The sequence below is a fragment of the Ptychodera flava genome, chromosome 18, assembly GCF_041260155.1.
Source record: "Ptychodera flava strain L36383 chromosome 18, AS_Pfla_20210202, whole genome shotgun sequence".
NCBI lineage: Eukaryota > Metazoa > Hemichordata > Enteropneusta > Ptychoderidae > Ptychodera > Ptychodera flava.
In genome coordinates, this window is record NC_091945.1 from 20,870,688 (window position 1) to 20,887,792 (window position 17,105).

The 17,105-nt window shown below is 36.2% G+C and overlaps 1 protein-coding gene across 1 annotated transcript in view; it reads right to left on the minus strand.

The window, feature by feature from the left end:
* LOC139117120 (proline-serine-threonine phosphatase-interacting protein 2-like) overlaps positions 1–17,059 on the minus strand; it is a 56,371-nt gene extending 39,312 nt beyond the window's left edge. Inside the window, exons 1-2 of the mRNA XM_070679964.1 lie at positions 16,867–17,059; positions 6,748–6,848 (exon numbers count right to left, since the gene is read on the minus strand). Of these exons, the coding sequence (XP_070536065.1) occupies positions 6,748–6,848; positions 16,867–16,893 (128 nt within the window). The 5' untranslated portion in view covers positions 16,894–17,059. The remainder of the gene's footprint in view (positions 1–6,747; positions 6,849–16,866) is intronic.
* Between the last annotated feature and the right edge of the window lie 46 nt (positions 17,060–17,105).

Consider the following 17,105-nt stretch of genomic DNA (forward strand, 5'->3'; position numbering starts at 1 on the left):
CAGGCAATTTTCTTCAGATCAAGACATTTTCTTTTCAGATTTTTCCCAAAATTTTGATAAAAATTTGTAGTCAATGAAAAGTTATGTTCTTTTGCTCCAAAACGACCAAAACAATAACAGAAAAATTCATGAAAATTGGTATATCAAGCTTCAGCATGCAAATTACAAGGCTGATGAAAATATTGCAAACAACAGCAATCAGCGATTCATGACTTCTTTCACAATCTTTCATCACAAGCTTATGAAACAAATTTTACTTCTGTAAGATTTGTCAACATACACTGGTTCCACTTACAGTATCTTATCCTGAAACATCTTGCCAGAATTTGTGATGTGACAATTTATGATAAAATTTGCTGCACGTGTGGAAATAAGGCGTACTTGCACCAATGTGTCGCTGCTGGCTAGAAAAGCATTGAGAATAATATAACTCACTGTAAACTTTGTTCCAACTATCAACATAAGTACCAACCCTGGCATCTTGTGTGATTCAACATGCTTATGGAATGGAACAACAACTTGTAATTAATCAGCACACAAAATAAAATAGTGCAAAAAATCAACAGACTCTTGGCCATTTAAATTTGGCAATAATTGACCTGCCATACCCCCCATGTTGCACATTATAGGTATTTGTAAAATGTCAGGACAGGCTTTCTGCCTTATTTTGTTACAAAATGATTGGTCGAAGAGTTTATCATAAGCATATACGGTATATAATATGGATATGACCTTGGCCAATTTCCAAATTAGAATTGTTGACATTTCTAAAGCTGAGATACAGATTGCAATCAGATTTTATTGTTAAAAATTTTGTTAAAAGTTTTCTTGTGAACAAATTACCAATAAACAATAGGCTGAGGAAAATTTTCATAGAAAGCAAGCAAAATGGTTGCTTAACCCTTTGAATGCCAAAGTCAATTTTTGTTGCCTTTACAAAATGTACCTCTGTCAATTTTTGTCAGATTTTTGCCTAAATTTTGATAAAAAAGTATAGCCAATGAAATGCGGTGTCCATTTGGTTCAAAATTATCACAAGAATTTTCAGAAAAATTTATAGAAATCGGTAAAATGCTACATTAAAATTTTGGTGGGAAATATTACAGCACTCAAATGGTTAAATTAGGGTAAGGCAATGTATGGACTAACTTAAAATGAACAGTGGACTGTGTGAGGTCAGATTTGAACTTTGACCTTTGTTCATTACATGTACATAGTCCATACTTTATCATGTCCCATTTATATTTATATGATTTTACATTCACAACGCTTGTAAACTGTGGTTACTAGGAAGTGATTTCAAAAAATGAACACTGAAATCTATTGACATGACTCGATGCAGAGAATTTTTAAAATTTCTCTTTATACTTCTTCAATCTGGACATTTACATGGAATGTCTGATTAATTTTAAGTATACTTGCAGTATGCACACCACAAACAATTAGATCCGCTCCCATCAAACAGAGTTCCTCAAAAATTAGAAACAGGTAAAATATTTCATCAGTAAAGTAAAATATGTTATCTGTATACGAGGTAATCATACAATTATCTTTTCATTAGAACAGAGGGTTGAGCCAAGTGAGATTTAGTCATGGTGTCTGATACAGGGGTGTAGATGAGTGCCAGTAGTTGGCATCAACAAATGGCTTAATTCTTTGCCCTGCTGTACCAGGGCTACTTCTTCCTCAATAAAGACACTTCCTCCCATCATGCCAACTGTATGACTCCCTCATCAAATTCAACTTCTAAGCTTATAGCTACACCCCTGGCTCCTTATAAGGAATCTTGAACCAATTGGCAATATCAACACTGATGGACCACAAGGTGTTAAGATTTGGGTAAAATGGATATGCAGATAGCCTAGGTACTTCACATGTACATGCACGTATATGCAACAAGACCCTTGATTCAAGCACTATAATTTGATCATGTCTTTGTGTATCGACAGGAAAGCAACACTGATTCAAAAAGGCAAAACCTAAGGTCACAGAAGTGTCGTATGTCAGCATGAGCATGTAATCTACAGAAGGGTTACTATGATTTAAGTCACACAGTATCCTGCTTCTCAATCCATTCTGTACATAAATCAAAATTTATGACCACAAACTGACACGACTTTGTTGAAGACATGAGGAGATGTACAAAGTCTGACTTTGAAGAGCTGCTGTCTGAAATGAGACCAATACAGGAACAAAATTGCTTCAACAATAAAAAAACATGGTTTGAAAAATCTGGACTCAGTATTACCAAACTTTACAATAATTGTACTCATGCCCATATATGCTCATTTGAGTTTCAGGTAGAATGCGGCTCGGAGACAAATGGTCAGACTCTCAAATTTCTACAATTCTTTTCTGATCTACCACTTGTGGGGGCTCATTTTAAGGCACTTGGGGAAAGAAATACTTTCACCGTCTTAGTTTTTCAAAATTCAAAAATTTAATTTTCCCCATAGAGTTGAGTTAAGACAAGAATGGCAGCCATTTTGAATTTCAAATATTGCAAAATGTTGGGTAACTTGTTTCGCTAGTTCCAAACTTTGGACGGTGACCCCCATTTTAATTGTTGATTTGGTAACAGAATGGTTGAAAGTTTCATTCAGAAAAGTTTGAGCAAAAGTTTAGGTCTTTCACTTTCGAGGCGCATACGCCCTAAACAGTGAGTTGAGGGACTGTGGTTTGAAGTAACATGGCAGTATATGTTATCATATGCCATATGCCTTCATGAGTATAAGTACCATTGTTCAACCTCTACAATACATATAGTATCAATAAAAAAACATTGTTACATGTAAATGTACCAGTACATTCTGTGCGTTTTCAATATTGAAAGCCCAGTTCAATATTTGTGGATAAGGAGCTCTATTATTTACATAAAAGTCCAATATTTTCCCAACTGAACCTTTTCATCACAGAATTGTGATACTTCCTGAAGTTTTCTGGCTATTTCTGACATGTTAGGGGAGAAAAAGAGGGTTAATTGTCATTAGGACTGAATGCAGTATACACTGTTTCTTTTTATCTGCTGGTGATATGCTGACTCTTAACCCTTTCAGGCCTAAACCCCTATATATAGGGTAGATCTGGTAAGTTACCAGAAAGTCAGGCCTGAAAGGGTTAATGAGCATAATAGGAAATAGGACCAGTAGATGCTATGTCAACTGGGTCAAAGTTACACCGCTGATAAAATTATGTCAACATACGGAAATGAATGAAAATATAGTAACTGTGCATTGAGACCACTAGCATAATGTATCAGTATGCGTACATGTAGCCACGTGCCCTGACAGCATTATTGAATGTGTTGTACAAGTCAATTGCAATATAAATCCATAAATTAGAGAATGAAAGGCATAAATTAAACACCTTTGATGATCTCTGTTGGCAAAACTGGTTAACATGAGTTAGTGTTGGCAAATTATCATTCTTACCCGGGGGTGGTGGTGGGGGTTAGTAGTATTCTTATTAAACAAAACAAATTTCATTTTCAAAATTGCCCGACTTTGCGCATCAATTTTGTCATGAAAGATGTTGTATTTTCATTACAGACATTGTTTGGAAACTATGGTGACATATCCTTAGGCTTCTACAAGTATGGTATTTTAGAAGTAATTCATAAAGGGTAACATCCACAATTAACATACATATAGAACATAGACAGATATTTGGACTCTAAAACTAATACAGTTCTTTTCTGATATACCACTTGTGGGGGTTCACTTTACTTATAAAGCTCTTGGTGTAAGAAAACTTTTCACCGGCTTAGTTTTTTGAAATTCGAAAATTTTATTTTTCTGCATAGAGTTAACAAAAGGATGGTGGCCATTTTGAATTTTAAATATCGGTAAATCTTGGGTCATTTGTTATTCTAGTACCAAAATTTGCACAGTGACACCCCCCACCAATTTTTATTCTTGATTTTGAAAGAGAATGGTTGAAAGATTCCATAAAAGGAAAGTTTGAGCAAACGTTTAAGACTTTCACTTTCCAGGCACAAACTACCTTAAACTGTAGTGATACAATAAATCGGGAAGCCCTGATGCATCATCTCAACCCTAAACTTAAATCCTAGTTGGAAACTGGGAAGAAATAATGTTTCTAAGGAATTTAGTTTAGCAGTCTGTACAACCGTTAAATGATACAAATAAAGAAGACAGAACAATAATTTGAAAATGCAATTCCACAGTTACACGCCTATATCCACTTAGGTAGAGTCTGATTTGCATTAAACAAGACATTTTAAGGTTAGCTGGTGTTCCACTGATGATATTCTCATGAAAGAGAAAGGAGAGTACCAATACTGAGTAGTAGCAGTGGTCAGGGTAATTCAGTAGTCCAGCTTGCATTCTGCCACTCATCTATTACTGTATTTTAACCCTTTTCCTGCCAAGTTCATATTTTCAGGTCAAGTTTGTTAAAACTAGTGAAGCACAATATGTGCCATTTGGTACATTTTAACGAAAAAATGAACATTGGAAGACCTCTAAAATCACATACTGTAAACATGATTTTTATGGACTAAAGCTGTTGGAACAGACTAAGCCAAATGGGTGGAAATATGTATGGTTTCCGCTCAATACCGCTTTTCACCGAATTGGCTGATGGGGAAGTGATACTGTCTGGCAGGTAAAGGGTTTACATGTAATAACCCTGTCACCACAATGGTTTGGCCTAAATGCACCGTTATCACTTGCAATTGTGGGCCTGTCTATGGGGAGCGGGGGCAAACAGGTTAGTCTCATGGAAAGGGTAAAATAACCAAAGAATAATCACCACATGCCTATACCAGCAACAGATGTACGGTGACCACCTTGATTAACTTTCTAAACACATACTGCAAGTTTACAGGGAATTGACAGTGAGCGTGGGTTGAACTTCAGGACCCGGTGTGTACGGTGTCTGATATCCAGATCAGAATATACTGGTAGACAATTTGGTAAACACTGGTAGTTTAGAATAGATAGTTATTTGTATTTGCTTCAAAAAATATCCCGCTGTATCGAATTGGCATGTGATAAGAACTTATCATTTAGGTATTAAACACTATGGGTTCTGGAAAATAATGACGACTGAGATGTTTTTTACATACACAATGTGGCTGGAAACTTAATTTAGCTCTCAGGACAATTTATAATGCACTATATTATGAGCACGCGTACGTCTGAAAGTGCCATTGGTAATTGTACTTTGACCTACAGTACAAGTAACATGCAAAATAGTACAGTACAAATTACTTTCTTAACATAATCAATCATAAATCTACAGTGCACTGACAGTTTGGAATTTTACGTTCTGGTGTAACACTCAAGAGTATTTGCAAGTAACACGGTAGACAAAAGATTCACACTCTTTATAAAACAATGGGCTTCAGAAATAGAGAGGTTACACTGGTTTTGATAGCTAGACTGCAATATTTCAAATTTGTACAAAGACAAGCACGGGCCAACAGTACAATTCTGGTGTGACCTTTAACCTCTCTGTAAAACGCTCACATCAGTTTCAAGGTTAGAATATTGAAGTATGGTTAAATTTACGAGCAAAGAGTTCAAAATGCTTTGGGGAAACTACACTGAATGCCAGGCACGCCCCACAGTTAACCTGGCAACTGACACCTTCAGTTAGAACAGGACATCCTTGAACCGATATTTGCAACCGAGTTCACAGCACACAATCTGACAAACCAAGTTGTCCTCTCCTGACAAAAAATGCATGAAATACTCTGGTTGTTTTCCATCATGACAACCTGTGTCTATGTTATCAATTTTGTTGCTTTTGAACTTTTTGCAATGATATTTGATGTGCTTGTCAATGTAAACAAACAACATTCCAGCAGGTATACAAGTCCTCCTGCAATCAAAATTGAAATCTGGAATGACAATTTCTGAATGATCAGTCATAATTATAGGAATCTAAATCCCATTGTTACATTTTGAGTCCTTGCGTTTTACAATAGTTTCACCAACGTTGTGGTTCACACATGTATTTCCACACTGATTTACCACCTGAGTCACATGCATACATGTACATCACACTATGTCAACGCCTCAACGTGCTGTTGCCACTACAGCGACAGGGGTACAGTGTCCTAGTTGCAAATTGAGCCTCCGAATGCATCATGACATCAATATTTTCATTGACTGTGATGTAAATAAGTTAAATTACCATGGCTGAAGGTGTACAAGCAGACTGTGCAATTGTCTAGTAATGGTATTTGACAAGTAAGCATGGTTCCTTGATTGCAACTAGCCCCTAAAAGCCATTGACAACTTGCCAACACTAATATAATTACACAAGCGTTCAAGGTTTAAACATCAGTGGAACTCCACTTATTTTGGAAAAATAACAATTATTGAAAATTTCTTGGCTACACATTTTGCTATTTTTCTTTCTTCAGCTCGGGAAATACTTGTGATGCAATAAGAGTGACACCACTTGTTTTTGACTCGTAAGAAGGTCGCCGTGGCTATTGGCGTTTCCGCAGTTTTGTGTTTCTCTCTGATGTAAAATACTGGTATGTGATGACACATTCATCGCATCAGTCTATTTTCCTTTGCTGGGTGTAGGTGATTGTCCAACATGTTTGAGTATGCATATGATTACTTTGAATCCATTTCAAACAGTGTACATTATTTCACAATAGTCCCACATGTTGCCAAAAAATAAAACTGTTTTTGCACATGCATCTGATAAAGTTTTTTGTGACCTCTTGAAAAAATAACAAAGGTCCTCACATTTTCCTAAACTTACCTCTGCTTTAGAAATTCTTCAAAGTCTTTGAGGGTTTGTCTGCCTTCTTTTAGTCGTTTAACTATAACATCAAACCCCGATGTACTTGTAAAATCAGTAGTCTGTGAAAATAAAATTGTTTACAAAATTAACAGGTAGCTCTGTTTTTTGCTAAGGATGATATAAATCTGGTAGATTTTGCTTCAGTTAATTCTACTTACTGGTAGTTCCTAATGGTACAAAAAGGCAATCATAGTGACAATGGCTAAAATGCAACTTAAGTAATCCTAAATCCTTTGGTCATGTATTCTAGGTGTTGGTAAACCACAGAAATACAACCAGTACAATCCTGGCATGTTATTACTGTTACACATCGGCAGGTGTCAAAGTTCACAATAGAGAGAACACATTGTATATTAGAGATATACTGTATATAGTTACAGGATGATGTTCCCCATCAAATCATTTTGTAGCATGGAGTATGATCCCATGCTATTATATTTTGTTTGAACACACTCTCAGTGTTTCATCCTGGCTAAAGGATTGTGAAGGATAGCGTAGATTCCTGCAATTTGGCCAGCCCTACTCACCCTGTCAAACACTGAAGGGAAATTGGTTCCACAGTGAGATGGTACCAAATCATGCCACTTCCCAATAATATACGTTGCCATAGATTTCCATCCTCCTCCAATCATACCGGTATACCCCACTTTGTAAATATGGCAAAATGGGGGAGCCCCACCCTTACCGGTATGGTACAGTCATTATTGTTCAAATTGAAACAAAGATCACAGTCCCAGATAATGTACAATTAAAGGCAAAGTGGGTTTAAACATCTCTCCTTTTATACTATGTTAGAGGTGCAAGTGAAAGGAGTTCCCTTGCACAACCAAGTGAAAAGAAAATTTCTATTAAATTTTATTTCAAAGAAGAATGTAAGGCAAGTTGTTAGATTGAAGTTCAAAAGCTTTTGAACATCAGAGTTTTTGCCAAGGTTGGGGAACATTTGATAAATGATTTGGTAACCCTGGTAACATGTTTGCTGTCCCTTAATCTGATTACCATTGATAAACCAAGGGGAACCCCGGTAAAATGACTGGGGAACCCCGGTAACATTTACATGCTTACTGCCCGTAACAAAAACACTGAATACGAGTATGCAAATATGATTACTGCATATCACTTTTTTATGGCATCAACGGCGAATTATAAATTCCTTGTGTGAAAATCATAATGATAGTACAATGATAAACTGCCACACCTTTGCTTCATTATGTCAAGAATATGATTTCTGATGGTTGCTATTTGCAGGTACGCAGCAATGATTCATTTCATTCTTTGAAAACTACGGAAGTTTGCAAATTCTCACTTCACTATATCAACTATTTATGGATGGCAGTTTTATTAAATTATCACTACTTCTTTCTTTCGTGTTTTTTTCTCTCATGCCTTCCTCCTTCATGGATCTGATACAGCTAGGCAAAGAAGAAAGGAGACTTTGGTTGACACAAATTTTATAATGTGTTGCATATCAGGAGGGTTGAAGCTGTGTACAGTGTCATTCCCATTCTGTTGGATCTTGAAATAATCTTAACAATTCGTAATGATGATCAATAGCTTGGAAGTCTTCACTACTTCATTGTAAAGATTCACCACTTAGTCATTATGCAAAACTATTGAATATCTCAGCTTAGTTTCTTATTCTATATGACTCCTTGGTACTTGTTTTACTGTATTAGTTAATTTTTATCTTTCTTTATTTCATTGCTTGGCTTTTTGCCTTTGTATTTTATTTGTGTCTGCATGATGAAAGTTTGTACATTGTAAGTACAGTTCATATCAAGTTGAATTTTGGGAACTTTGCTCAGGGCTAAGTATACCTATCTTCACCGAATTGTTTCACATCAAAATGAATTGACTGACTGAAAGCATGAAGCCAGATGTCATCCCAGATAAAGAAGTCTTGTGAAACGCTATACTCTGTTAGCGTGCCAAGCCTAAAAGTAATATTACCACCCATTTCATGGGCCATACTCCATAAATAAAAAAAAACTGCATGGGATGGTGGGAAGGATGACTTGGAATACATTTTTGATAAAATACTAAGTGTAACTCTGTCATTGTGCAGGTACTGAGAAGTTGGTACATGCTGATACAAAACCTGACATGGACAGTGTGCATGTTGGAAAAAAATCTATTTCAACCCCTTTGTACTTTTTAGCTCAAATATATCATCAAATTTTGGTTAATTCCTCATTTCATGGGAAGCGATGAGAATGACATTTCATCAAAACTACAGATGACTAATGCATGGGATTAACAGGTGTACAGGCCAACAGGAACAATGGTAACACAGTAATAATTATTAAATTTCTGACATCTACCGGTACATTGTATGGTACATCTCTAGCTGAGTATTAAAGTTACATGTATAATTCTCAAATATTACATGTTCATACAGTCTTGTGTGAGATCAGTGCAACCTTGCCATCTATAAGTATGGCAACATACCAGTAGTAACACTGTGATAAAATATCTGAACCTAGGTCAATTTCTAGAATTTTTATTAGTCTACCAAGTATCAACAAAGGAACAGGTACCGGTAATATGTAGAATTCTCTTGGGGTAATACCGGTAGATGACATTAATGTTATAATACAGTACAGAGTAAACTGTGTCCACAATATCACCAGGAAAAATTGGGTTCTGTTTTCTTTACAACACATGTATAAACCTCCATGAAATTAATAAGGCCAGTAACGCTAATTTGATGATTTTTACATTATTTTTATTGTATATGTCAGTTGCAAGTTCTTATTCTACTCCCGAGAGAATGTTGAAACAACTATTATTTAGCTTGTCAACGTAGCGTATACATGTATATATTGTTTACATTTGAATTCTAGTCCGGACAAGAATTCAGTTGACAACAATAACAATGCAGTTTACATATGTAAAGGCTGAGTTGACAAGCTGAACACTGTATGTATGCCTTTGGGAGTACAGTAAGATATTATAGTTGACATTAAAAGCAAAAATTGTGAAATAATCATCAAAAGTTGGCATCACTGGCCTTTTAAGCTAAAAATTTGTAGGATGTTTTCTGGAGTTACGGGTCAAAAGCAGTACACAGCTTTTGATCAGCAAAGACCACACTCATTCATCCTGGTTATCTTACTATCGGTTTCTCTATAAATATTGCTATCTGGTTTTCAATAATTCAACTGATAACGCTGCTCAGTGAGTCATATTTACATATTGGCCCATGCTTCTGTTCTCTAACAATCAGACCAGTGTGTGTCAAAGCTGCCCTGGTAATGTTTTGACACAATTGTGCCAAAAATTGCCTCAACGAACCACGCTTGTGAAAAATGAATGCGGTTCACGCTAGACACTTTTCTAAGCTTTGCCTAAGGATTTTGAGAATGTCATGTAGGAACTAATGGTGTGTAGAATTTACTCAAGTGAGGGAATCAAACATGTCACGAGCAGAGGTGCTTTGTATTCCATGAATTGGGAAAATATTCAAAGTTTTGCTTACAATAGATAGAGCACAAAGAACACATTAGTTGGTCCAAGAGTGTGTGTGTTGAAGACTGAAACTGAAAGTGCGAAAGATTGTCATTTTTTTTAGATGATGGTCCCATTCACTCTGAGATAAAGCTCCCTCAAACGGTTCACACAGCTGGTTTCATGTCTGGCGACAGAAAGTTTGTTCATGTCGTCACTTACTGTATGCATGGCAGATCCATGCTGTCATATGTACATGTAAAATACTTGAATGATCTGAAATTCCCTCGACATGAACTTTGAGTATGGATAGTGTCAGTGAAAGAATAAAAATAAGGTGGCTATACTCAACAACTTTTTACTGTTCAAATCTGAAGTAGCCAGTTCTGAATGACAGTACATGATTTCATTAATTACGGGGAGAGACAGAAATATGGAGTTGAGAACATATCCTCGTTGCTGATTTAAAGACCGATAACCAAATAACCACTGAGATTCAATAAAAATATGATAGGAGTCCTATTAATCCTAGCAAGATCCTTTAGGATTCCTGTTGTGCTCTTTCCTATAGGATTCCAACGGGGAATAGCAATCACTAACAGTTTGTTTTTAACCCTTTCACTACCATGGTTTGGCCTAAATCCCTTGTTAGCATTGGTGAGTGTGGACCTATTTACAGCGTATTGGGGTTGAACAGGTTAAGGGCCGTCATTAATAAAAGTTGATGTACATCCTACATAAATTCCTTTGTTAGAGGGGCAAGACTAAGAGCTCATTTCGTTTCACATGCGTCAAAAGAGAAGGATTTTTTAAAACTCAGGCCATGTTGTGATATTGGGAGAAGTGCTGGACTGCAGAGCTTTGCAGTGAATAAGTATGCCTCTATGCTATGATTATATCTTTGGATTATTGTAAAATTGATGCAATATTGGATCTTAAAAAACATTCCTACAGAACAGAAAGGCTGCAGACTGGGAAGACAAAAGGACAGAAGTACCAAAAAAAATGATACGGCACAATTTCTTCGCCATTGAAATGTGTACATGTCATGCACATTTCTACACGAGATATTAACATGTTTTGTCATCTTGTGAAGTCATCATAAAGCCATCATGCTTTGAGTTTGATTAATGTGTAGCTTCCTTGTTTTCTTAACCGGACTTGTGCAGTATCCGGAATCTGTAGGAGCATGTGTGTGTGTAAATAAAGGAATCATGCTGCCTTCATTGATTTTTTCCATTTCCCATACAGAAAATTTTGTTTTGAAGGGAAACAGGAAAGGAACCATGCCAAGATTCCCTGGAACAAACACTGTAGGTTCGAAATCATTTCCATATGAAAAGATACCTTACTTCAGGTGTGAACTGACTGTCAATCGGTGATTGCTCTACAAATATCACAGGTGATGTCATATTCATAAACATTGTGATCTTTTGTCCTACTTGATCGGTAGTTTATTTACTCTCTGGGGAGTCATAAGCCATTAATTCGGTAACGCAGAAATTTTCCGCGTTCAGGGGATTAGCTTGGATACATGGTTTGTGCCGGCCAATCTCCTCATGAACTCAACTGAAACAAATTTTTACATTATACTTCAGCTTTTATCACTGACAGCCCTTTAGAAATATTTCTATGATTGACAACCTAATATTATTACATTAGTTCTTCTCCTTGTGCATGTACAGACATGATGAATTGATTGCAAGGTCAACTATGTCTCGCTGACATGAAGTATGGATCGATACATTCTTAGTGTGAACATATCTCAACAGAAAATTAATTGTCAGCAATAACAATTTAAGTGTCAGATAAACAACTGCAGACTGCATCGTTGGGATGGTTATTGCTAGGAAAAGAATGCCTCTGGAGTCAACTAGGAAGCTGTAATGATGCTCAGAACTAGAATTTTATGGGAAGATGGTTCACCCCTATTTCCTGTAAACAGGTCCATACTCACCATTGATAACAATGGGTTTGGGCCGAACCATGGTGATGAAAGGGTTGAAATGTGGATGGTAAACAAAACTCATTGTGTGTGTGACCTCACACCCTCTCTCCCTCCCCTTGATGAAATTTGGAAGAGCAAAAATATGATGATAAGATGTTGATTTTAATTTCCCTTGACCAAAATGCAGGTTTTCAACAACATTTCACTAACAAAGTTTGAAAAGAGATTGAGTATTGCAAGCAAACACATTTAAATGCATGACCATGGAATAGGCATGTAGAAAGTGCACATTTATGCATGATTATCAGTCTTGCCCATGGTTTAATCATCTACAGCTCCTAAATTTTGCACAAAATATTCAATCCAATATCCAATTGTACCTTTTATCAGTATGATAGGTATGAACATAGCAATTACCATGGTGTATGTCATATAAGATTTCAATGGTGAGACTAATCCATTTAATATTGGCAAGAAGGATGGCAGAAGTGAGTTTATTAGCAATCTGTATTGTAATTCTTGGCGAAAGGCAAGTTACAGAATTTTCCAAATGCACATACATGTACTTCTTTAGGTAGAAAGAGCCTTTGGGACAGATATTCCAACCCTCAATTTTGTTCAATACTTTTCTGATCTACCACCTGTGGGGCCTCATTTTATACCTCATGAAGTAAGAAAAATTTCCACTGTCTTAGTTTTTCAGAAATCAAAAATTTAATTTTTAATTTTTTCCCTATTGAATTAAAGCAGGTATGGCCGCCATTTTGAATTTAAATTATGAGTAAAAGTTAGGTAATTCATTTTCCTAGTACCAAACCTTGCATTATAAGTGACCCCTGACTTTTATTCTTCGTTTGGTAAAAAAATTGTTGAAAGTTTCACTGAGGAAAGCTTGAACAAAAATTTAAGTCTTTTCGAGTCACAAAATACCCTTTAAATTTTACCATTGTCAGCTCACATTATTGATACCAGACAACTGTTAATACTGTCATTATTTACAGTCAGCACTATTAGTCTACTTAAGCAAACTGTTGGAATGTATTATCTGTTGTGTAACAGGCAATAGGAAGCAACTTGCAAACAAAAGTTAATTATCATCTTAATTAGGGGTGGACAAGTAATTAGTATCTAACAAGGTATTTGTTCTAAGCTTTGTCTCACACCTTAATTGACCCTTGCCAACATGGTCGTAAATTTGTTAACCCTGCATACATTTAACATTCCAAAGTACCTTCTTCCTACATCTATGGTTCAAAGTTCACCTGTTTTATGCTATCCCTGGTCTGCAGTATTTCCTTTCAAGTTCTCCTGAAGCCTGGGGGGCAAGTGAGGAAAGGATCTTAAACATGGTAAAATGTCTAAGTTATTTTAAGACTGATTCTAAGAAGGAAGTTGCAAGTCACCGGATAAATATATTTTGTAAAAATTTCACAGCTCATTAACTATTTGCTCAGCAATTTTCAGTCTATGTGGTTCAATTCTACTTCTTGATAAAGTCCATATGCACCCACTGACAAGGGGAACCCAAAATATGCCCACTTTGAGCAACCGCTGAAAAACATTTACTGTATAAGAAGAGCTGTGTTTGTGGCAACACTCAGTCTGTAAAAAAAAACGGTTTCCATCCTGTTATTTAATACTCAGTTAAAGCCTGACAGCAACCACCTTTGTACACAACCACAGGCAATTACACACACTGAACCACATGGAAAAACAATTCTGTGCTTTAGAAGAGTGTTATTGTAACCAGAAATATTGTAGTTTGATTTTATTTCCATGGCATGTCTGTCCACACACAACATATTGTGGCCTTGCCAACCTAAACAGGATCTACTGATATTACTTCAAGCTGTTGTTTAATAATCTGATAAACAAACTTAAGATGCCAGACTTTTGAGAATAAATAATTTGCATTACCTTGGAAAAAGGGAATAAAAACAAGTGTTTACTGTACAAGTACGAAACTTGGAAGCTTGCTTGATTTAATGACAAAATGATTGCTTTCCATCTTCTTTGCATAATACCCTTGTACAAAAATTCTACCCAACAAGGATTTCACTGAAAATGACTGAGCACTTCCTCCTTTATCACCAAATATTTGATCCATTCATCTTCCCTTTCACAATGTGCAGAACGTAAGGGTCTCATTTTGTTAATATTGCATTACTTCCTGTCCGTCTTTCAAATTCTGCATGTTCTACAGCATTTAGTATTCTCACATTTGTGAGATAAATTTGAGTGCATGGCTTGATGTACAACAAAACATAGCACTAAAGATTGTAAGAATAAAGTGTGGCCATGTGTGTGGTTGACTTAGACTGGCCCTAGTCATCTGGCTTTTCTGGGGCATACTCAGCAGTTTAATATGGACTGGCCATGAATGTGAGTGACTGAAAGACACTGACTGATCTTTCATGAAATATTTACCACTGTATTAGTGTCATATCTCTTCTCTACTCTGCCCAAGTGCATATGTCTTGAACATTATCAAAAGCACTGTCCAAATAAGGGTAATAGAAGTTTAGCTTTTTTACTAACTCAATCATAACATCAAACTCCATGATAATGAAGTATACATGTAATTTCACATGTTTCATGATTGGCAAACCAACCATCGTGAGCTCTGAACTTCCCAGTTTTGGAAATAAGTGGGAAACTTCTCATAATATGTTACAGGCACTAACCTGATTAAGTTTACCAGCACAACAAAAAGCACCTACACATTGTTAAGTTCAAGGTGTACTTCAAATTTTAAAGTTGAAAGTTGTCCTACATTTGTATTGATAGTATTTTGAATGTTTCTTTGTACAAGTTATCAAAGCTAAATCATAAAATAAACAGTTGCCATAACTGGTTAAAAATATACTAGGCAGTGAACTTGACAGCATTGATGAAATATTAACAATCTTTATCAACTCTATACTTTTCTATTGATAAGAATATTTAATGAAGTCCATTGTAAAAATTGGAATACGGGATGAATTTTAACTTAATACTTTGTTGAATATAATTTCTTTTTACACTGAGATCTATGTGCTTAGATAGTTTCATGACCATGAACGGAAGAAGTGACAAGCCATAACTCTTGGTAAAAAGGCAAATTATATAATATTCCATTGCACATACACCTGCATCTTCCATAGTTCACAGCTCTTGATGTTTTGTAAATGTATTCATGCCACTGTTTACTGTATTTTGTATCTAGTTCCTGGTATGACATAACACTATTAACAATACAATTGACAGAACCTAGCTAAGTTTCTGACAGTTAATTCACTATTTCATTTTACTGGCTTCAGCCCAGTGTCATAGTTCTGCTAGCTTTACAGAACTATATATTAAAAAGCAAAGATATGCAAACTGCTGACTCACACTTGTCTGCCACTTTACTGAATGTGATATTATGGATCAGTGCTTTTACTACGGGTCAGGGAGCAAAAGTACCCGTAAATGCCTGGTGAACCCATGAACTTTTCCTCTGTTTTTCATGATTGCTTTAGTCTGGCTACCAGGGGGAATAAACTTTGACTGCAACTCACTTTCAGCAGAAACACCTATGCATCCAGTACATGTCGCAACGGCAATAAAGTTATGATATTCAACTCTTATAATCATACTTGGTTTTAGCAAAGACTGGAGATGTTAAGCATGCCGAAAAGGAAACAAACAAATAAAATGTTAGTAGTATACATTAGATATTCATAATGAATTCTAGAGATATGATAAAAGTAGAAGCCACCGTACAAAACATACACAGTTCCTTGTTTACGTATAACCAAACCAGGAGTAGTTGAAGTTCAGCTATGGCCTTGTGATTGAGTTACTTCCAACTAAAGTTTTAAAAATCACGCAATTTATATTTACCGGTTATTTTAGTGACTCTTAATTTTGACAGCTAACTTGTCCTACACACTTTCTTTACTCCACTAATAATGTTCATACTGACTTTTCATTGGTAAAGGGCTGGGTATCTCTTTGATGGACGATATTGTTATCTAAACTTATCATTTATGAATTGTGTTAAAACTTCATCAATAAAAAGTTTGTTTGTATGCTTTAAACCATCCCACAATTTTTATGTTGACTCTAATCAAAATTCCTCAAAGAGAAGAAATAACTGCTTTGTTATTTCTTTCATTGGAGGCAGCACAGTGGATCACATGTGAAGGAATTGCTTTGCAGATAGAGTTTCCTGCTTGGAAAACTGGTCACTAGGCTTGGTGTCAATTCACATTCACGCCATCCAGTGGAATTACGTTGCTTCCTGCAGGTCTTGGCTGCAGTCAAGTGCTCAACGAACAACCTATTCTCGTTCCCGAAAACGCCCACGTATACCCACTGCGGTAAGTTTTTATGGGTCTATTCTGAATTGCTAATGGGGGTAGTGGGGATCATGCACTTCCGAAACAGTTTATACTTGGCTTTAGAAATCGCAGTCAGCGGCACAAATATAGTAAGTGATGATTGAGTACCTGATCGCTAATGGCATCTGCCATGCCCGGTGGCTACCGTACAAAACTGTCTGTAGATAACAATGTGGTGAATGAATCATTAGTCCACTTTGTATATATAATACAACAAGTTGTGATTTTCAGTGCCGTCACGACTACCTACGCGCTTCGAACTTCTACAGGTCTTATATATCCGGGCTATGATGGTATGTGCAACAACTTTATACTTACCCAAAAATTATCAACGTATCGTGTCATGGTGCTGTCGACGGAGAAAACCTTCGTAACATAAATATTACATCAACTGGAGCTAAGAGAAGTTACATGCAGTCCACAGCACAGGAAAATGGAAGAATGCTTGTAATGATGTCCCAGACAACACAAACCAGGAAGTCCTCTACAGTAAATTCTAATCTCGCCATGTTCTCGGTAGTGGGATTACGAGATTATACCATTGACCAATCAAAACA